The sequence below is a fragment of the Cebidichthys violaceus genome, unplaced genomic scaffold, assembly GCF_023349555.1.
Source record: "Cebidichthys violaceus isolate CVI_PGR_0920_01 unplaced genomic scaffold, fCebVio1.0.p SCAF_4, whole genome shotgun sequence".
Classification (NCBI taxonomy): Eukaryota; Metazoa; Chordata; class Actinopteri; order Perciformes; family Stichaeidae; genus Cebidichthys; species Cebidichthys violaceus.
In genome coordinates this window covers 16,250,306-16,273,601 of record NW_027176594.1, presented here as the reverse complement: position 1 = coordinate 16,273,601, position 23,296 = coordinate 16,250,306, and the positions used below count along the sequence as shown (strand labels likewise).

The 23,296-nt window shown below is 42.4% G+C and overlaps 1 protein-coding gene across 3 annotated transcripts; it reads right to left on the bottom strand.

Annotated features, from left to right (window-relative positions):
- Positions 1-176: 176 nt before the first annotated feature.
- On the bottom strand, positions 177-22,077 carry pik3r5 (phosphoinositide-3-kinase, regulatory subunit 5). 3 transcript variants are annotated; one of them, XM_068727312.1, is made up of 18 exons: positions 21,401-22,077; positions 14,261-14,376; positions 10,026-10,141; positions 9,825-9,893; positions 8,605-8,743; positions 7,988-8,057; positions 7,267-7,441; positions 6,727-6,895; positions 6,545-6,613; positions 5,412-6,352; positions 4,913-5,041; positions 4,556-4,687; positions 4,292-4,385; positions 3,788-3,864; positions 3,355-3,448; positions 2,808-2,890; positions 2,155-2,270; positions 177-1,628 (listed from the first exon to the last, which is right to left on the bottom strand). In XM_068727312.1, exons 2-18 carry the CDS (start codon positions 14,358-14,360, stop codon positions 1,478-1,480), a joined length of 2,724 nt encoding a protein of 907 aa, XP_068583413.1. In that variant the 5' UTR covers positions 14,361-14,376; positions 21,401-22,077; the 3' UTR covers positions 177-1,477. The 3 variants fall into 3 exon arrangements, with proteins under 3 accessions (XP_068583413.1, XP_068583415.1, XP_068583414.1); XM_068727314.1 differs by having other exon boundaries at positions 2,155-2,267; XM_068727313.1 differs by having other exon boundaries at positions 4,913-5,038.
- Between the last annotated feature and the right edge of the window lie 1,219 nt (positions 22,078-23,296).

The window sequence follows — 23,296 nt, the reverse complement described above, 5'->3', positions numbered from 1 at the left end:
ACATGTAAACTATCATTTACGCTACAGTATTAGATAGACAGACAGACAGACAGACAGACAGATAGACAGACAGATAGACAGACAGATAGACAGATAGATAGATAGATAGATAGATAGATAGATAGATAGATAGATAGAAATATAGAAACCTCTTTAAATTAAAGCAAATATCATGATGAGGATTAAAGACATACATTTTAATGAAGATTGATTTCCATTGCATAGATAGATGATACACACACAATTATAAATATGCATTTGCAATAGTGAAGACATGCAGGGCAATTATCTGAACATAAAAGTACCTAATTTATTAATCTAATGTTCAAGTGCTCAAATTTACCTGCAGTGCTACCATTTCAGTCTCGGTCAGGTGATCCGGGTATTATCCCTTTACAGCAACACAGCAATTTTATATACATATTTCAAATGTCAAACATTATGCAAAGTGCAACGAATCAGTTACTTTTTTTATAAAGGTATTTTTTTAGCACCACAATATCAAATTTATATTTTCCATCTGTGCCCTTGATGAAATAAAGGTGAGCACTTTGCGAGAGCTAAAATATGGTCTATACAGAAATTCCATTACAGTTATTACAAAGTGAGACTTCACTACAGTTACGGTATGTTAAAGTAAGCTTTACTTCAACTGAAGTCGGTTGGAATGTCAACAGAGACCCCTGATGGTCACATTTAAAACTCCAGTTAAAACAGTAACTCCTTAGGAGAAATGTTATCACTAAATTCCCATTTATGACTGACATGAAACATTATGGTGTAACATTCAAGTTAAAGCATGCAATATAATATTTTACAAACATATTATTGACATTTTGTGTAAGTCCATAGTGTCCATTCTCAGATACAGTCACATAGTCCCGTAATCACCCCTAATGGAGGCATTTCGCAGTTCAGTCTGGTCAGCAAATGGTCCTCCATGTCCCATGTCGGTTCATCCAGAGACAAGTTCTCAAACTGTGACTCGAAGACGATGTCCACATTTTAACATTCCATCTCCTGGTAAGAGATCTCCAGGCTTATTTCAACTCATGTAGATGCACCCTGACCAAATTACATTCTGATGTTACTGTGGGTATGTATGGTCACTTCTCCGTCAGCAAGAAAAAAGGAACTGAAACTCCTGGAATGTAATTTCAACAGTTTCCTTAACAACGGCTAATGATTGCTTTGCACAGAGGAAGCTGGACTGCGCATCATTAGAACTATTGTAGATAGTCGTTCTTTTTTTTCCCGTGTTCTTTGATATGTCTTCGTATTGGCGATCACAGGCCGGGTCTGCTGTTCCCTGATTTCTCCCTCTTTCCATCGTGTTGCTTCCCACTGCCGTTTCAGGCCACCATCATGTGAACTTGACCACAGCCTCAGTCTGTGTCTGCTATTGAGAGCATATATATATATATAGGTCGGCAGAATATTTCCTTTCAAACCACCCAGTTCAAACCAGTGGTCAGTTTCAGGGAAGAGCCCCACTGAAAGTGACTATGGGCAGGCAGAGGAGGGAGCAGAAGGTGGGGTTGAGAGGCTGGATTTGGGCCGAGTTCGGGGGTTTTCTTAGCCTCCAGTCGGCGGAGCTGTCAGGCTTGTAGCAGACTGATATGTCACATCTATATGGGACAGAGGGAGACACATGGGGTAGATGAACAACAACACTTACGAGGGTTGTGACCTGTGAGTGGATGGTGGAAGTATGTGTGTGTTTCTATTCACGTGTTTTTTCAGAGAGGAAACTGGTTTCTGGCCACAGAGGATGCAGCTGAGATATGAAATTGCAGTGAGAATACGTCAAGAAATAATAAGCCTGTCTCATCTGTCTTTGAGACGAGAAATTATTTCTCTGACATGTGAAACTTATTTAAGATGAAGCTGTTAAAAGTTCGGGGAGCCGGTCTAGGGGAGCTACACTACCACCACTTTACAGAAGTGAAAGATTAAAAGGTTGAGGTGTACCACTTCTTTTCCAGACACTCTGTATGTCTACATCAACTCCTCTGTGTGTGTGTGTGTGTGTGTGTGTGTGTGTGTGTGTGTGAGGACAGGTTTTAAATGATTGTGTTTAGGACACTTCTCATTGTGAGTGTGTGTGTGTGTGTGTGTGTGTGTGTGTGTGTGTGTATGTGTGTGTGTCCAGACCTGGTGACACTCTGCAGTATTTTTTTCTCATCCTGGTCCAGACATACAGCAAAGGTTGTGTTTCCAGCACCGCTGACCTGCACCTTGTCCACCTTCACCTCTGTCACGCTCAGCTGCTACAAAAGGACAGAGAACAGAGCAAAACCAAATGCATGGCACCTCATGAATAAACATGTTGATGAAGAAAACACACACAAAAAAAAAAAAAAAGAAACGCTAGATGTCTGGAAAATTCCTTGAAACTTGTGCAATATATATTTGCACATCATTTGACATGATGTCCATTGCTATTGCAGCTTGTCTGAGTAGTTTTACTTTTGTTTTTGAAGCATTTGTGTTTGTCCCTGGGTTGTAAAGAGAGCGTTGAGCTAAAGACCGATCAAGCTGCTGAGGTGCAAAACGACGGTTGCAAATCAAAACCTCTGCATCTAACCGAAGTGAAGCGATGAAGCTGCAATGTTGAGCAAATAATACTTTAGGCAGAACACACGCCAGTCTTGCCTGTGTTGTGGCTTTTCGTTCCATCAAGCTGACAGAGATCTTTGTATTTAAATAGAGAATGTGTTGCAGAGTTGTTTGTTAAAAGCGTGCTGCTGCTACGGCGTTTTTTTTTTTTACCACAAACCACCGCGACAGGCTGATGTCACGCTCACCTGGTTGTAGCCCTTCTTGCTTTTGCAGTTCTGTCTCTTCAGGACCTCAGTCATCGTGAGCTGCAGGCACTCCATCTTTGAGTCTGACGGAGATCGTTTTGATTACATTGTGAGCACACTTACACACCTGACAGTAATTGCTCCATAATTACAAAATGTGGGTATCAAAAGGAATATATCCAAAAGGGATTTCAATTTCACATTAACTGGAGACACAAATGCTTGTTGAACTATTGACTAATGACAAATGTTCCTTTTATCCCTAAACAGTAATTATTAGGTTATGTTGAATCTCTACGTAGCTAATGTACGGCCTGAATAGAGTGCTGCAGAGATGGCATAGCACTGGTTCCCTCAAAAAAGGTTCGTCCACCACAGACCTTATTTCAGGTATCTAAACCTAATACCAGTTCCAAAAAACCCATTGGCCTTGAGACGAGGGAACCGGAAGTGCAAAAACACAGACTCATTTCTAGGTTCGAGGACCCGTTCCTGCAGCACTCTATCCAGCACAGTTCAGCACGTAGCTTTAGTGGCAGTAGCGTACCTAGTGCCTCGGGATTCTTGCATGCTTTGGTGAAGTTTACTGACGTACAGACTTTGGTCTCTCTCTTCCACTGGCTTCTCCCACTAATCACCACCTGAATGGGAGGAGAAGGGATGCGATTATTGCAGTTTTTTTGCCTTGTCTGTAATGCTTCCCACCACAGAGACCACAGAGGACGGGGCACGTGCTCGTGACTGTCTACCAGACTATTTTGCCACACGATTTCGATGCGTCAATTCCTGTGGGTGGAGAAGTGACCACAACCGAAACCAGTTGAATTAGGGTAAACGGGGAGAACCTTCTGACAGTCTCCAAAAGTAGATAACGGGACGTTTTTCTGCTCATATTTTCTGCTCGTAATTTAAGAATATTCTTTCTGTAAAGTGCAATTTCAAGACTTTTATTTGGATAGGGAACCAAATCACCAGCTTACCCTGTTGTACACCACCTCCAACATTAGAGGCACTGCTTCTCGGTCACCGTCGATACCAAAGCGTTTACTGGCAGCACCTATATACACACACATTAGTGATACATGAGAGCAGTGTTTCAGCTATGCCGTTTGAAAATAATATTGCTACAGTACTGTTAAATATGACTGCAAACATTCAGACTTATAAACAAGTGGAGCAAAATGAACACTGGAATTGTTGCATTGTTGACAGAATGTCGATGACAATAAAACATTTTTAACAAGAAAGCAGAAGGTGCAACTAATCAGCGGGCATGAGGCATAAAGAGCTTTCCCCAAATTTGTAAGCGACAAGTGAAACTAGAAAAATAGAAGTAGACTGAATCATGATGTAGAAATAACATGATGTTCCGCTATTGTAAATGTAGTTCAGCTTCAACCTCATAAAAAACGATGATGCATTAAAGTGCGTGGAAAATTGCATTCATTGCATTTCCGTGTGCCTCGCCTGTGTGTCACACTCACCCATGGCCTTTATGGCTCGCGTTCCTGCGGTGTGACCCAACTCCAGGGAGTGGACGAACACCTCCGTCCTCCTCTCACCACAAGCTAACGTCAGCTGCAACACCAAGGATTCCTCAATCAATCACTGAACTTGGGACATTGTTGCATTTGTTCACAGTAAGACTGGATACCGGGGCTTACATGTGTCTAATGTAGGCCCCTGGCAGCGATGCGTATAGTTTATCATGGCTGTGTGTGATGTTTGTGTGTAAGAGTGTGACTGACCTCAGCCTGATAGAGCTGGATCAGAGCAGGCCGGGCAGCATAGCGGCAGTAGTACAGGACCAAGTCGGCCAGGATGGGCAGATGCTGCTCATAGGAACCATCATACGACTCCGACTCCGTCTTTGAGGTTTGCTGCAGAGCAATGCAAAACAATTCATTAATACTTCACACGATAATACAGCAGAATTACTTATGTCGTCTTGAAAGGTGTTTACGCTCCAGGCTTTATCTATCTGCATGATAACAGTTACATACTGGTTGAGTAATAATAAAACTACACTGGAGATGTTCTTAGCTGGATGAACGTGAGAGGTTGAGTTTTGTTTAGGCGGTGTGAAAGTTGGACTTCAGTTGTACCTGGCAGATGACGTTGACAGGCAACTTAAGCAGGCCAAGGGTGTTTCTTTCGTACCAAGGGTCCAACATACCAAGGAGATGGGCAATGTCGTTGGTGCTGTCCCCTGCGCCCGTGAGGTGAAGCTCCTGCTTTAGCAAAAGCAACAATTACAACCTGTACAACTCAGGTCTGACAGCTTAGTAAATCAGAACCAGAACCGTTAATTGCCAAGTACGTTACACATAAAAGGAATTTGATACGGTGTCATGTGGCTAAGTGGAGAGCAGGGCCGCCTTTCAAACAGAGGGTCGGCGGTTCGATCCCCGGCTCCTGCTCTCACGTCAATGTGTCCTTGAGCAAGACACTTAACCCCAATTGCTCCCGTAGCTGCGTCTACGGTGTTAGATAGATACTGAATTGTAAGTCGCTTTAGATAAAAGCGTCTGCTAAATGACCGTAATGTCATGAACAAAACCTTGTGGTCAATGTATGACGTTTGGTTTGAGTGCTCTTACTCACATTAGACAGGGCCGCTGCTTTTGGAGATCCAGTTTGAATGACGGGACTAGGAGACTTCAGACTCCTCGGCCCTGTCGCCGAGTCCCTCTTCACGGGCACAAAGTAGAACTGGAGCTTGAAAGCCCTGCTGAGACGTGGACACGCACTCTCCTTCCTCCTCAGGCTGTTATAGGCTCGGGCCACCTTCCCTGCCACACGATCAGCACCAAACACCACCACCCTCAGCGTAGTGTTCTTACTGTCCTCATCGCTGCTGAGAATGGGCCTCCTTCGGAAGCAGACGTGTCTGAGAGTTTGACTTTGTGGCTGGAGGAAGGGCTCAGGACAGCGTAACTGGACTTGCTGTGGAAGAGAGTTGGAGCGCTTCTCTCGCACCACTATAAGGTCTTTCAACTCCGTGTTTCCTAAGCTTTTGGCCCGAGATAGCGACCGAGGTCTCTTGGGTTTGATGAAGAGTCGGTACAGGTGCTGGCTGAACCGGGCCGAAGCTTTGTTGACGGACTTTGGCGAGCATTTTTCAGCAACGGGGGAGGAGCAGATGTAGTCGTCGGAGTCGTCAAAGTAGTCACTGTCACCGCCCGAAGTGACAGAGTAGAGGGACGGAGCGTAGGACTCCGACGCTACGGACAAGGTGGAGAACATGGAGTCTTTGGAGGCGGTGGACAGGGAGGAGATGGTGGAGAAGGTGGAGGCACGGTGATTGGCGATGCAGCCATTAGGGATGATGGACATGGAAGGCAATTCCACTCCATGTTCATCCTCGTCTTTGTTTTCGTCCTCCCTGTCTTCTTCGACATCAATCTCCGTCTCATCCTCCTCCTCCTCCTCCTCCTCCTCCTCCTCATCATCATCATCATCAATGTCGTCCTCCTCTTCCTCCTCAGCTTGCCCATTCATGACCTGGTCATCAGGCTCGTGTTCCAAAAGGGTGTTCAGAACATCTGCAGGGATCAAAAAAGACAAATATCAATCCCATTCAGCGATTAGAAAGATAAAAAGAAATACTCAAATAAATAGAAATATGGTTTGTATTTCTGTCATATTAAAAACAGGGAATGGATTTCCTGGTGCCGCTCAAAGCAGAAAGATATTCCTGTGTATGAATCAATAAAGTATCATGCAGAATACTTTACCAAAGTTGTCTGTTTCCCAGTGAAACATGTAACACTTGGCTGTAGGCAAAGGTAGAGTTTGTAGCATTCCTGAAAGGGAGGACATAAAAATAACTCTCAGAGCAATAACCACTGGAAACTGAAATATTATAATGTGATACAGTGTGTTTATATCCCCCAGTTCATAAAATATGCCCGCTTACCATCAGACTTCCTTCCGTTGGATGCTGGTATTCTCATGGTCTCCCTCAGCTGCTCAAGTCCCTGGATCACGTGACTGCGGCCCTTCAGGGGGTCACTCATGGCAGCGGCCGTCTCTAAGACATCACTCACCGTGGAGAAGATCGACTCCAATTCATTCACAGTTTTTGCCTGCAAAGTGTATTCACGAGATGGTATAGTAAAGGTGTCTCGAGTCATTCCTGCATTGTAACCCGGCTAATTCTTTAGACGTAATGCTAAACATTTCCTTGATATTGCTTCCATGTTAGTATATAATGCAACTCTCTTTTGCAATTATCTCGAAATACTATAAACTACTGGTGTTCATTTGAGATGCATCTAAATAGGGTTTAAAGGGAAATGTAGTTTTAACTCATATCTCTATAAATGACACTTGACTCTCTAATTCTACCCCCTTAACATAAAAGGAAATTTTAAACAAAAGTTATACTCAAAATATCGTTTAATTGTGTTTAAGAACTATAGACTCTAGTTCATGGTCCAGAGCTGTGAGCACATACCTGCAGGGCTCTGTGGATGCTGTGTAGCGGGTATTTGGAGCCTAGTGTGGACTGGAAGGCGTGTTTGATCAGTTTGATGTAGGTGTCTCCCTGCGAGTGCTGAATGCGACTGAGCTGCTCAGCCACCGAGAGAAAGTCAGCGGGCACCTCGCGCGGGTTCATCAGGAGCACGGTCCTGCAGGCAGCACACAGATAATGTCACTGGTAATGTGTGAACCTGTATGCAAATTCACACGACGATGCAACGGGATGCTATGGCGGTGGTGTTGGGTGGGTGGAGAGGGGGATGAAAAGGGACTTTTCAGGTCAGGAAGTGCAAACCATCTAAATTGAGTTATTATTTTTGTGGACAACCTTCTTTTTTTTTTTACTTCAAAGGTATGGCGTCAGATCAGATAAAGTTACTGTGAACCACTGACATGTTTTTTTTTTTCTTTTTGTAAATGATGCATTTTAGCAAGAAAGCAGAAGGTGCAAATATAACACACAGTCTGCACTGGACTGAAAATAGATCCTCATGAAATGGCCGCTGATCGAAGAGAACGTTTTACGTGTGCACTCTTACCGTCCGAATATCACCAACAACTGTTGAGCATGAGAAACTGAGGAGCTACTCATTCTACTATAAATCCTAAATAATGAATACATAGAGCACATGTAGCATATTCTATAGTTTTACAGTCTATAGAGAGTACAGTTTGTTTTTACTGTGTGAACTTACATGGTCTTGGAGCTCTGGCTGGAGGTGTTAAGGAACTGTTCTTCTCTCACAAGTCTCTGAAAGGAAATCCCTGTGAGGAAAATAGAAAAATAAATTTCTTCTTTTTCTCTTCCATCTGTTCATGGTTTCTGAATTAAAAACTTGACAAGAACACAGTGTTATTCATGACGTTACAGCATCATGAAATACAGTTGAATACTAAGCAGCCGCGCTGAATTAATTTGACCTTAAAGCAGCTCATCATGTTCAGTAGTTTAACACTGTAGTTACAAAAGTTAAGATAAGCACAAATATTAAATGAAAAATCAACAAAGGACTGCATTCTGTGCTTTTGGCCCTTCCACTGAATTTCAGCAACGTTGTTCAAATGTGTTGAACGTTCTTTTGTTTTGTCATTGATGCTGTTGCTACCGGTGTTTCTGGCATAAGCAGTGCCTTTTTACATCAGCGCCACCCTAAATGCATTTCCTTGACTTGTCACTAGGGGGAGAGCGATTACCAGGGTTGAAAGACAACAGTAAGGTTCCAGAGACTCAGTTCAGACTGGGATAGAAACAGAAACACACACACACACACACACACACACACAGTGGCAAAACGAACCCATCTATATTTACCTGGGGCCTTGATCTCCAGCTGTAGTGTGGTGAGGAGGGTTCTACACACACTGCAGTAAGGCTCGGGCCATGTGAGGAAGCAGCGAAACACCTCAATGGCTTCCTCCAGCAGCTCTGTGTCTGGAGGACAGTATGGTGTCTGCAACCGAGGCACAGATCAGTTATTTCAGTGGGCATCCTCAACTTTGACAATAACTTTATGGATTCCTGCATTAGTGGACCAACCACTCAGGTCTACTGAAGAGAGGAGGTTTTCCTCCCTTTTGGATTAAATCTTGATGGATCAGATTTGTAATAAAACCTGTTAATGTGATGTATTACACCCATTTAGTACATTTAGGGGAGAAACTTCGAGCAAAAACATTGTTGTCTCTCCATCTGCAATTTTGCCTCCATAATATCTTCTTTCAGACTAGCGGAGAGAAAACATTCAAAATACACATTAGGTGTTCCTTTACTACTACTTTGTCTATTTGCATCTGTAGACTCCAGTCTCCTGAAATCATGATAATGCCTAATTTGCAGTCTTATGGTGATATATATATTAGTATTTATTTGTTACCCTATTCACCTGAAGTGTCTCCCTTTAATTGGCTTTTATGCCTTTTGAAAGGGTGCAACACAACTTAAACAGACGATGGTAATAACAATATTGGCTTAGATGTCACTTCTCTTGTTCTTTGCCATTTACTACCTTACTGTTTGATTTTAATATTACATCTTCAATGACAAACATGTCACATATTATATGAGGTAACCCAGTTTAGTGTAATAATGTGATTTCATTAGCCACTGTATTTGTACTATGTGCGTTATTACAGGCTTTATGACAGTAAACAACTAAAGGCACATTGGTCACGTCATTACAAAACCTCAAAGCTGTAACATTACCAGTTGCTACAGAGCTCAAACTGAACTCTGGGGTTAAACGGGTTCCTACTGAAAAAAAATACTCACAAGAAGTATGTTGCATTTCTGTAATTAGTACACTAGTAATTAGTGTAAGAATACATTTATAGAATCATGTTAACCTGATCATGAAGCAATCAAACAGTCGCTATTTCTTCTCTCTTCTGTCCAACCAGTAATACATCAATGAATCAGATATCCAATGATGTCATAGTGGTTTTGCATTGAGGAACCAACAAAACTTTTGACAGGGCACTTCCACATGTGTGACTCTCGGATTGGTACTGAGAGGTGATAATATCTGGATGTACCTGAAGCAACGTGGAGGAGAACATGATAGCGAGAGGAGCCACCAGCTCATACTGACACTGCTCCTGAACCTGAACGCACATTGAGGCAGACAGAAAGAGAGCATTGATTAGGCCAAACACTCAGAAATGACAGCACTGTCTTGCAGCAGTGAGGACATCGCCAGTTGACAATTATGTTCTCCTTGACCTTTGACCTCTCACCTCTTTGGTCTTCCTGATGATCTGTTGTAAGAGGATGAGGAAGTTCTCAGGGTCCCTCTTCACCAGCTCCTCCAGGCTCCAGCGGTTCATCGACTGACCCGCAGAGCACATCAGTACTGAAAGGCAGCACATGTGGACTTGTGTTAATGCAAAAGCGCACACATGTTAAACGTAGAAAGTGTCAGAAGACGGAAGTCACATGTTTTAACCCACCACAACAGTTTTACTCCAAAAAAACAGTTGCTTATTGTACTGTAACCTCTCAAGCTGTGAGTTTACCCATAACAACTTTCAAAACTATAAAAGCCACTCAGAGAGAGCAGACCTCCGCTCCAAAATTCAACCAGTTCTTCCTTTAGCCTATGCCACACCCTTCCACCAAGTTTCCTGAAAATCGGGCAGTAACAGTTTATTACCTCCTTTGCGGCGGTAATAAAGCTCTGTGGATATGAGCAATGCTGCGCCACACTGCACGGTCTTGTAATGATAGATCATCAGCGGGTTGAAAAAAATAATGGCTGTAAAATGAATTATCAGTGTACACATGCATATATCAAGCACTTCAACAGACTGTATGTTGTCAGGGTTGCAGCACACCTGTAGGAGACAGAGTCCATCACTAAGGATATTCAATAAACAGCACCACTAGCCAGGGCAATAAATTAAAAAAAACTGTTTGTGCTCAAAACAGAGCTAGCAGACACACTCGTGATCCCGGGTCAGTTTTTGTTGCACTCTGCTGCTGACTAGTGCAGCGGGAGTCTGTAAAGCTATATCTGTATATGGTCAGCAGTGTGATGTTGCAGAAATGTGTTTCGTCTCCAGTGCCGACATTAGGTAGACTATTTAATTTGTGAGACATTTTGAGAGCACAGACCGTTGTGGTTTTGGTTTCTGATGATATACAGGAGGAACCAGCTCAATGTGAATCAAAGTCAGCCAGTGGGTTCGCCTATGCACATACAGTGACGCACAATGGTGTGCAAGCTTCACTCGGTGACACAAATATCAAAATATGTGAGAATTTGCTGTAGCTTGAATAGATGGCATACGGTAGACCATGAACATAGACGCTCTCTCTTTTTTGAATGAAGTTCAGTCTGATGTAAACTGCTCATTTCATATTGTTGCTGCTGCACATCCATTTCACTTACAGCAAAAGTACAGACATCCAACCGGAGCAGCAGTTTTCTGCATAATATGACATCAACTGGAAACAATTACACAAACGCTTATTATTTATTGCAGCCTGAAAGACATTTCATTTCAGCTGTGAAATCAAAAAAATCTGAGCGTTTAGGAATGAAATTGCATCTAGTGTCTTCATATGCACAGCACCTTGATTATAAAGTAAGTGTTAGAAATCTTGTGTTTGGTTCTGAGACTGTACTGAAGTCCTGACAGCAGAACTTTAAAGTCCATACTGTCAGTGCTGGTGCACTTCAGGGGTGTTTTTTTTTAAAAACCTTTTGTTCGTGTTTCAGTTAGGATGTTTTGGCAGGACGGATTTCCTGCTGCAAGAAAACAGAGGTGAGGTATCTTACTCAAAAGACTTGTTTTGGGACTCAACATCTAAATATGATAATAATAATCAAAAGTAAAATGAAGAGGATTTAAAGTGAAATCTACAAAAAAGAATTGGGGATAACAAGACCCACACATCATTAATGGCCCACTGGAAACTTTCCGTTGGACGTTTTCTATAAAAGTGTGAAATGGAAACTTGAGATAATACAACGGCAGAGAGCATCTGAAACCACACCAATCTGACGTCTATCTGGCTCATAAACATCGGTGATTGCTGACTCCTCACAAGCACCTTACTTTCCATTTGATCCCTCGGTCTCAACGGCTCCGACTGCATCTCTGAGGAGCTCAGGAAGTAACGCATCAGCACTTGTTCCGGTTCCACAGAAATGTTTTTCCAAGAAACGTGTCAGTTGCAGTATTTCTCTGCACACGGGAGTCATATCTAACATCTCACAACGGTGTGTTTTGCACATTTGCTGGAGAGCTCCACAGGTTTGTTTTGAAAAGATGCCAGTACTGGAAATGAAGCTGCAAGTTTGAAATGATCCTCTTGAGATGTACATTTGAATATCTCAGTACTTAAGTTCATATGAATGCAATCACACTCATAGTCAACATACAAGTCCCTGGAAATCGTCTAAACAGGAGATGGAGTTATGAAGTGAGGAGGAGAATAAAACATGAAAAGCAGACTCCAGCTTCAGCTAGCATGTTTTAAATGTAAAAATCACATCATCACAGTCTATCGGGATATAAAACCCTCGAACATGTTTGTGTAATTATGCAACACTCTATCTGGCACTGGTTGACATGCGGGAGGCTGATGCTGATTTAATCTTGTGTCTTGTTTTCACACCGTGCACCACAGTAACTCCTGCCCCATGATGCCTCACTCACACACTGCGGTCTGGGCAACCACTTCCTCCCAGCTGTCTATTCATACAACTTCCGCCAGCACCCAAAAACACGTTCCCCCGCGATGATCTGACGACAACGGTGTCATCAACAACAAGTTAGGTCACACATATACTTGTAGGCCGCGCACGCTGCGTGTCACACGCTGCTCTTGTGTTGAGAAAGTGAGAACAAACAACTGCCCTCTGTTCGAGGCAGCACTATAAACAAAACGTTATGTGTACTCGATATTTCTGAGAAAGTCGCTTGTACCTTCCTAGAAACAGAGGGTCACAGGTTTGGCTCAACGACAGATCTACGAGCTACCGAGCAAGACTGCTCGACTGACCCTTCGAGAAGCACCGGCCCACGTTGCTACCATGGAAGAAAAAAAAAGCCATTTCAGAGAAAATCAGACAAGAGGTTAACGGTAAGCGTTTGAAGTATATATTCAGGATGTCAAACTGATTCAGAAAAAACTGTTTAACAGATAAAGATAGACGCTAAAGCCTACAGATCACAGTGTAAAAGTGAACCACAACATCACCTGGTGATCGAGACAGAAGACAATGGAATTAAGGAACAACACTGTTCCTCTTTATTCACTGTAACAATCATTGAAAAGCTATAGCAGCATGTGCATTCGGTAAACTTTTAGCAGCTAGCGTAGCATAGAAATGCTAACGCTAGTTAATGACGTGCTAACGTACTCTGCTAATGCACCACATGTTTTGGAAACGTATGGCTCCTTCCAACCTCTTCGGGTAACGAGGATCACACAACGTTTAACCATGACTTGCTAAAATCCACAAAACCAGCCTGAAGAGGAGGAAAATATGCAGGAAAATTTGCAGAAATTAGCATCAGCCACAAAACATGAAAATTTAATTTAATTTTACATTGACTGGGCGGAGGCACATGTGCACAGGTTTGAACCACCAACTAATTTTGACATGCACAGGTGGAACTAATAACATTACCAAAAGCTCTGTTTTGTTAAGTGGCTTAGTTTCTGTTTCTTTGTTGTCTTTAATGTCCTTGTTTCATATTTTTCTTGTTTAGTTGTATATTCCATGTATGTACGTTGAGAGTAATGTGAAAACCGGAGTCAAATTCCATGTATGCGTATGGATACATGGCCAATAAAGCTGATTCTGATTCTGATATAGCACGCACTATATCAGAGCCTCCCCTAAGTGGAATGCAACCATCATCAATTATATTAAATACAACTATACTTTTCCTTCTATGACATGTCAAAATGTCTGCTGTCAAAAAGGTTGATTATAATCATTCTTAAAAAAACTGTTTCTAGCATTTAAGAGGATCAATTGACAGAAATGAAATATAATACTATAAGTGTGTTTTCTTTAGTTGACTATCACCTGAAAATAAGAAGTCGTTGCGTTTTCGTTAGAATGAGCCGTTTATATCTACATACTGAGCTGGTCCTCTGCATGGAGCCAGCCGCGATGTTTCTACAGTAGCCCAGAAGGGACAAACCAAACACTGGCTCTAGATAGGGCCATTTGCGTTTTCTCGTTGGCACACAGAAGTTTTTGTTGGTTGCAATCTGCAATCTGCAACCTCGCCGCTAGATGTCGCAGAATCCAACACACTGCACAAGCCTGCTTCTGTGTAAAGTTCTCATTTCTAAGCTGTAAGGTTTTAACTGAAAATATACATCATAATTCCCACATAAATGCAGTCATCTTTATTGAAGCAGTGCAGAAACATTCTTGTTACATGCTTTATCTTAAACCAAAGCTTAGCTGTAGTCCTCATCACTGTTGTAGCCTCTTGTGTCTTACCGTTCCAATGTTGTGCTGCTGTGGGGCTTTGTCTCAGCCCGTCCAGACACCTGTCCAGAGCATGCTGGATCCTGTCCTCCGTGCATGAGGTGTGCTGCATCTTCACCGCTCAGGTTCTGCGGAGGGACAGGAGACAGAGCCGATATTAAGTATCAGAATATAATACATTCATGCATTCTGTGGAATATCGTCTTCAAATTCGATTGAATAATGTGGGCATAATGTTCACATGTTCCTCTCTATTCATGAACGGTATCCTTATCTCGTCATTTTTGCATGACGGCAGATTACCCGGTAAGTATGTAAAATAGTCTAAAAAGACACCCGAACCATAACACACTGTGTATGAACTTGTTTGGTATATGCTACCATATACTTATATTTGTGTTGTTTATGCTACCTATTTTCTTTTTTCTATGCCTATATTTTTATACTTTGTCTTTAAATGTAAAGCATTTTGATGTTACATGTAAGGAAATATGATATATAATAGAATTAACATTGCCATAGATGGGACATTTCTAAGGGGAAGGAAAAACAGACGGCGTCTGTTTGTGTTGCTATTCTGTTGCCATAGTACCTGAAATGTCCAATCACATACGATTAAAACGCCTGTTTTGCCTCAAATCAGCAAGTTTTATGAAAAGTCTTGAGCTACATTATCCATAATGTTCTGTGATATATTTAAATATGAAATCATACAACAAAAGCATACACAAAGGGATTGTTTTTTAAACAGGATACTTATTGAAACTCTGGTCGGGTAGATGTTGAGTAATTATACAACTAACCCTAACAGCAACATTCAGGCACACCGAAACCAACACACAATTAAAACCGCATGACTTTTATGGATGGATAAAAGAGAAAAAACAGCCCCCACTGATTTCAGTTTTTAAATCAGTACCACACTCAGCAGAGTTATGAAACAATGCTGCGGATCAGAGAGACATGGTGAAAAACATTCAAATGTATAATTCCAGAATGACCAACAACATTGTAAGTGCATCATGTCTTCAGCACTGACCCACCTGGTCGAGCTGAACTTCACTTTTATAGCTTTTACATTTAGCACTTGGCTGTTTCTCACATCTGAGGACAACCCAGGTGTGGCAAGTTGTTTCAGTTCTGATATAAACACATCTCATCAGAGGCAATATGCATAACAAGATAGCGGGGATGTCCCATCGGCGGAGTGACAGATTTATCTTTCAGAGTCGATCAACAACGTTCATGTCAACTCAGACTGTTTCATCAACCGAGAAAAATGTTTCAAATAAAACGTATGCTCAAAACTGTACAGTGACCACCAGCAACTACATCATTGTGAGGTTTTGGAATTCCCCTGAAAACGGCACAGGTTTTTTTTTGCGGGGGAACAAGCAGGTAGCTGATACGATCTGACCCAAAAAGTAACCTCTGTACAGAAGCAGGTGGCGGTCAACACAATGGGCATGTACAGTATGACCCCCTTTGCACATTGCATTAAAATATGTTTTGGGTGAACGGATAGCAGTCGTATAGTGGTTGATCATATGAGAATACGGGTGTGAATGCACCCAAAATACACTGGAGACAGATTGTGATCCAATCAGCCAAACCACCAACGGAGGTGGCATGGAGACCAAGTCGCACACAAGCGAATCTTAACGTGAACACTGGAGACACATATTACAACCAGGTGTAAATGTAATCCGGTTAAAGTCAGATCTAGATCAGGATTACATTTATTAGGGAAACCCCTTCCAGGTTCTGAACCTCCGGGTCTGAAAAGTAACGCCGATGTGGAATTGCCTTAAACTTGCAATCTAATATAAAATATAGTGTGTTAGATTTTGTATGGTTATGCGTTATGTCCCTCCTTGATATATTTTTAAAGCCTTACCTCATTTCAGACTTTTTACATGGAAATACAGTATCTGTATGTTGTGCGCAAAACACTGGGAAACTACATTTGAGAAGCGGAACATCTTTACTTCCCTAAAGAAGCTTTTTTTAAAGATTTGTCTTTTTAGAATTTGACCAGCTTAGCAGTTTCTGTTGTTGTTTTTAAAATGTACAAAAAAGCCAGATTCTCAAAAACGTAATAATTTTGATCTTATTGATCAGAGCCAGATGTGCTCACATTAGTCACATTAGGACAGAAATGAGCAATGACATCAAAAACTATTTTTGCCTGATTACATCTTCTAAAACTTTCCCAATAGACCAATAAATTCCCCCTTTCACGTGAAAGCCAGAAATAAATGAAGGCTGTCAGACGAACTGTGTTAATGAACGACTCACTTCTCTTCTGCACCCACTCACCAAACAACCCTTCCACACACACACACACACACACACTTTTTTGATTGTGGGCCATGTACAGAATAATATAAAGAAATAACTAATAGATGCCACCATAAATAACTTCCCCAGTAGATTACGTACATTAAGACAATTTTATTTTTGTATTACAAGTTTTCAGAAATGTTGTTTAAATATGCAAATGAGCCACTATCTAATGCAAACTATTGGTGAATTTAGGGGAAATCTACCAACGCAAATAGACAACGTTTAGTGAAATAAACACCTAAATGTGTATTTTGGATGTGTTCATTCTGCTAGTCTGAAAGTTGACCAGTGCATGAAAAACAATGTTTTTGCCTGGAGTCTGTTGCCTTAAAATGATGATGCGGGGGACCTATTAAAGTGTTACACAACCCATTGTTCATATATTCACTCATGCGTGCTCATACGCACATTATACAGTACCCACACACACATACACTGTACAAACATCCAACCTCATCATTAACACCGGTGGAAGGGCAGGGCAGGAGTTCAGGAGGGCAGAGAAATGAAGCTCAATTATACAGCCCCAGAGGTAAACACTTAGCCCTTTTTTCTCAGCGCCCCCCCCCACCCCAGAGAGGCATTGTGTCTGAGAGGTGTCCTGGGTGGTACTGAGCGGAGGTATAGAGCCGAGCGCGTTGGACACTTGCGCTTAGGGCTCCGGTCATTGTCAGGGTCGGACAGAGCTGGATGAGAGCCCAGCTCAGAGTGGAAGGAACTAATAAGTCAGAGTCGTGATGACTCCTGCATCCAGGATGGGGTTCAATGGAGATGCGTAGAGGCGATAAAAGAGGTGAAGATCTTCTATGAGGTGGCACGATGCAGTGAAAGTGTTGTTTGGAAGTTTATCAACTAGTAGTTCAGCTGACGATATCAAGTTTTAGTGTTGGCGTCGTTTTACAGTAGCCTTATTGCTCAGAATGGTACTGGAATGGATTCATATACACAAAGAATTTATAGACAGAGTCTTTAGTGATGTGAACATCATTTAAAGGCATCTATTGATTCATTTAACAATTTAGTTTTTGCAATACAAAAGTTTAGGCAACAAAACCACTTAGTTAGATTTGGGGAAAACATCATGGCTGGGCTTAAACTAACGATGTACAGTTAAGTTTAGGCGACAAAAGCACATTACTTTGGGACATGCTTTGGGTCTCATGGTTGAAAGTCTTGAAGGTCCTGCGTTTGTTGGACCCATCGATCTTCCCTCCCGCCCACCACTCCATATTAAATACTACTTCACCAGCTCTGACCGTTGCATGGCCACGTGGATCCTAGTTGACTTTCCATTGGCATTATTTTCATCCTGAGCGACGAGTAAAAAAAACCCTGCCGATTCGTGTCCATGTGTTACAAAACCAATAGCGACGCATTCGTGACTGTCCCCCGGCCTGGGCTTACAACTGATTGGGATTTTTGACAGACTATGTCAATCCCAACTCCAGAGTGTCATCATAGTTGTTTACGCAGAGTTTTTAGTCATGTTTCAAATGCATGAGTCTGCGGTGTTTCATAAGAGGATGTATGCAGCACATCCCTAAGAGTCAACAAGGTCACTTCCACTTTTTCAAGGGTTGCAACTTGCAACAAGTCAGACAATATCAAGCAGCGCTTGTGTAGCGAAAGAACAACCAATCCCTGCTGAGATACAGCACAGAACGAGTCTTTCCTTCCTCCTCTTCATCAGCCTCCCTCTCTTACAAGTATCATCTCACAGATAAACCTATGCGGTCCCAGCGCTGCAACTCCACCTGCGTCTTTATTTCTCCTTCCATCTCCTCGCAGGCCGCTTCCCATCTCTCCCACTGATCCCATTACCAACTGCTTCCTCACAGGAAGACGGCTTCCCTGCTCAGCTGAGGAAGCAGGTGCCTCCCTATTGTTGTGGTGTGATCGGACTCTCAGATCCACTCCCACAGACCAGGGAGGAGAGCTTGTGTGTGTTTGTGTGTGTGTGTGTGTGTGTGTGTGTGTGTGTGTGTGTGTGTGTGTATACAGTATGCGGCCTGTCATTTTTGTAATGATTGATAGAGTCTGATATTCATATCCCCCCCTCCCCTCTTTCTCTCCACTGGCCTGCTGGATGTGAACTGACCTCTTATGGCTTTAGGAAACAACAGCGGCCGACTCCAAAGCTCTCCTGTAACTAAGTGCTTCCCTTCGGCCGCCGCCGGTGGGAACTCACCAGGCCGAGTGGACCGGTGTGCAGCAGACCACACATCACGGAGGGCAGCGGGAACCTTTGTGTCAGCCGATCACGTCACACGATCCTCATCAGCCGACACTTTGCTCAGCTGTCGTGGAATTGTGCATGTTGACACTTCCAATTTCATTTCGAAACGCTTCAAGGACTTCTTCTTCATGCAGGCCGTGAGGTGAGATTGTTCTGTCAACCGCTGTTCCCAAGGTCATGGATAAACTTTCAAGTTCCACTTTTTAAGCCTTTTTTTTTTTTGTCTGCTGGCAGTTTTAGAAAATACATTTTAGATTTGCTGTGACTCTGAGATGATTCTTCCTGTGTTTTACTGCAATACCTTGCTGTGCTTACAGTACAACCCTTTCCTTCACGTTAAACTCACTCAATTAGAACTTCTGCAACAACTCACCTTTCACCTTTCTTTGAGGACAGCAAAGAAATGGGAGAAACAAAGAGTGAACGAGGGGTATGACATGCAACAAAGATCCCGAAGGCCGGAATTGAACCCTGGATGTTAGGGTCGCATGCGCTGCTACCACTTTGCAACAAAGGCGATCAACAGAGGATGCTCTGTGACTTACAGAACCGAAAGCCACTCCGTACGCCCTCTGGACTTCGCTTCCTCAATAAATCCTGATAAACACAAGATGAAACAACCATTAATGCAAATATCCGGCGCTGTAATGTCAGGTAACGACACTTAACTCCAAACAACAGGGCGACTCCGCTACACCAACAGGACTGAGTGAGTCCTTGTCCCGGTCTCTTTCACACTGGTTTCATGATCATTCAACAAGGGATGAGGATGCAAGTATCCATGATTTCCAGGAGAAAAGCAAATCCTGTTTATTTGTTTAAATGTGATATGGGTAAAACCAAAAAACACAATTTTCTTTTTTTTTTTTTTTGCAACAACAGGTGTGTTGTGCTTGTGCGGAGTTGAATACGCTCACACACACGCACGGGGGTGTTGACCTCAAAGTATGAGTCGTAAATGAGAAAGTTGCGATTTTACCGATACCACAGCCGTAAAGAGACAAACAGGAAGCGATGTTGTGAATAACACACAGCGTTGCACTGGGAGACTGCAATCGACCTCAACTAGATTTGAAATTTAAAAAAAACAGATCACACTGCAACATCCTCTCATTTGATATCTGATGGTCGACAACAAAGCGGGTCAATGTCCTCCTTTTCATTGTTATTTCAAGCCCGACACGTGACCTGCCACGGCAGTTGTTATTTCTCAACAGGAGGAGATGATTGTATTCAAACTGGTTGTGCAATTTTCACAATTTCTAAGAAGAATAGATGATCCCTTCCTCTGTTGTCATCTGACAGCGAGGAAGCCAGCAGCAAGGACTGCAGAACATTTAAGGCTTGTCCTTTTCTGTTGGTGAAAAATGATGGTAATGGTATTTATTAAGAGTAGAAGACTAAGAGAGAAGAGTTGTCCAGTGAACATTCGCCAGTGTTTACCTCATGGCTGTAGAGGTGAAGTTGCACTTGTCACTTTGTGCGATCAAACCATCCAGAACACAGATATCAAAACTTGAGACTTGGACTCGAGTCAGAATCACAAAAATAATTACTTGAGACTTGCACTTGGTAAAATCCTGCAAAGCCACACAGATGGAATGAATATTTATTATTTGACTTATTTTAACTGAAGTTGACTTTTACTGAAAGGCCCTGAATCTCAGATTAAGAAAAGAACACCTGCTTTGAAGAGAAAATGTTCGAGTGGTTGGTTCTTGGAGTAAAATAGGATGTTGCGTTCAGGCGTTGGCTCAGCTGAGTTTCAACAGGGTGGAGTCCTCAAAGACCACTGACACACTGTCAATCTGAAACCAACAGGATTCTTTGCTTGCATCCCTGGTTGTCCCTTTTCAGCGCCGTTTTTAAACCCATCCAAATAAATGATGCCATACCTGCATGTGAATGTGCAAAGCAAACACACTTCTCCTGCTCTGTGACACCAACTACAGCCACAGAAATCTATAGGAACAGCTGGTTGGGGGGGCGACAAAGATGTCTGACATCCATTGAGATAACACCGGCTCAAATAATTGTTCCCATTCGCAGATGCAGACATTTAAAGCGAGATAACGTCCAGGAGCCTGACACGTGCTTCTGCGTCTTTACTTCCTCTGCGTTTATTGAAAGCATTAATCATTTAGCGCATCTGAAAAAGCAGAAGTTCCCAAAGTGGTATCACATAGGGGGCCTGTGAGCTCACATATGGGGGGGCTGTCAACACGACTACAGCCCTGCATTTCCCATCAGTGTTGAGGCTGATGCTGCCCATCATCTCCTCTGACAGAAAACAAAACGCCCGACGCTTTCACAAACTCTGGATATTAGAAAACACAATCGCGTGCGTCTAAACAAAATTAAAGTTGACTGACAAAAATCACCTCAAAAGACAAAAGTACCCAACATGTCAATTCACCATCATGTAAGATGCACGGATGAAGCTAAATAATTTGAAATCATATTCTCACAAGTCGTCATATTCTCAAATACTCGGTGCAATATCTAGACGCAAACATGAGCAGGCGAGCCGATGCCCTTCAAAATAAAATCCCCTGCCTCCGTTGGCTTACCTGCAGTTCACCGTCCGGCATCCATGTCCTGTTGTATGAGTCTGAATAGTCCAAGGCAAAGTGTCTCCGGCTCAGTGCCGCTGCCATTCATTCACTGCACACGTCAGGCGAAGCCACATCCTGGGCACGAGCGGAGCAGACCGACGAAGCAACAGTTCTGGTTGTAGCTCTCTGCTGCGCTCAGAGACTCCTGCGCTTCACACACACACACACACACACACGCACACACACACACACGCACACACACGCACGCACGCACGCACACACACACACACACACACACACACACACACACACACACACACTGCGCCTCACAAACAGGAAGTGGAATGAAAGAGGTGCATGTGAGCACAATGAGGGAGGCTGCTAGTGTGTCTATAGGTGGGAAGTGCAATGGCGTGTGTTCCTACATATGTGTGTGTGTGTGTGTGTGTGTGTGTGTGTGTGTGTGTGTGTGTGTGTGTGTGTGTGTGTGTGTGTGAGAGAGAGAAAGAGGTTGCATGTGGATTATGGAGGGATGTTGGCCCCTAAAAGGAAGTCATCTGTTTGACGTGTTTGTTTTTTTAATGCTATTTTCACACTTGTGAGAAATGACTTGACATATCTTGGCTTTGTTCATTATTTTCTTAGGCAAGTGTCACTGTGCTTAGTTGTCTTAACACTAAAACATAAAAGGGAGCTTTTGTTTTTCAGGGATTTGAGGCACGAACATCTCTGGAAATGATGTTTCTGAAATATGTTATAATAATAAAGTTGTTATTTTCTCTCTCTCTCTCTCTCTCTCTCTCTCTCTCTCTCTTTTTCTGTGTGTGTGTGTGTGTGTGTGTCAGAGAAACACTGACCTTACTTCCTCCTCCTGCTTTGCCTGTCATTTACATTTCATGTATTAGTGCGACTATGAATTCCCCTTCTTGAGAAGTGAGGGAAATGTTGTGACAAGCCATACAAAACAGTGACAGTAAACACGAACGGATATAGTTCAGCTTTGTATCGCTCTGCACAATTATTCACAGAAGAGTAATATTTGTCAAAGCTTATTTACAACACACCATAATGCGAATGGACAACACTGTGATTTTAATAATTTACTTTAGTTTACAGCATTAGACTTTTTTATGTATAGGTTGAACAAAAATTCAGAAAAACATTAAAAAAGTTTGTAGCACTTGGAAATGTTTTTCCTTAGCTGTTCTAACATTGTTGAAAATGAAAATTGGTGAATTTAAAATATTTCAGAACAAACCTGACAGTCTGAACTTTGCAACCTGTTTTCAAGAATGAAGATGTCGTTTCAATGTAGACACGCGCGAGGTCGCTCTTCTGTCTGGTTTCGTGGAGCCATGCATCGTCTGGGACGTAAAAAAGCGACGACGAGGAAGACGAAGTGAAGTGACGAACTTCTTGTCCCACATGCAAATATTCCCAGTTAAGGGGTCCCTATACGTCCCTCATGGGGCCATGGACCTACAGTAATTACGCATGAGGTCACTTGGGAATCCCCATTGACGCAATTGTATATCAGAACAGTTTAGATGAAAAAACTACTGTTGTAGTTTAAACAAATAGTTCCTCACATCAATGACAGATGCTGCTATCATTATGCACAGAAAGATACAAAATATATGGGAATTAAATCAACCCATTTATTAAAAAGAGTAATGTCACTATGCAAACACTGTCATAATAGATTGCTTCTTAAAATCACCTCTCATCTTAGAAAACAAGAGTAACAGAAAAAGAATAAAGACTAGAGCTAAATTTTTCTAATTAATAACAGCCTGACGCGTGGTCGAGCGCATTGTAGGAAATCAAAAAACCAAACGGCAAAGATATGTTGATTCTAAACATATTTGTAATACGTTAAACACAAACTTAATCAGGGAGAAAATACGTTTC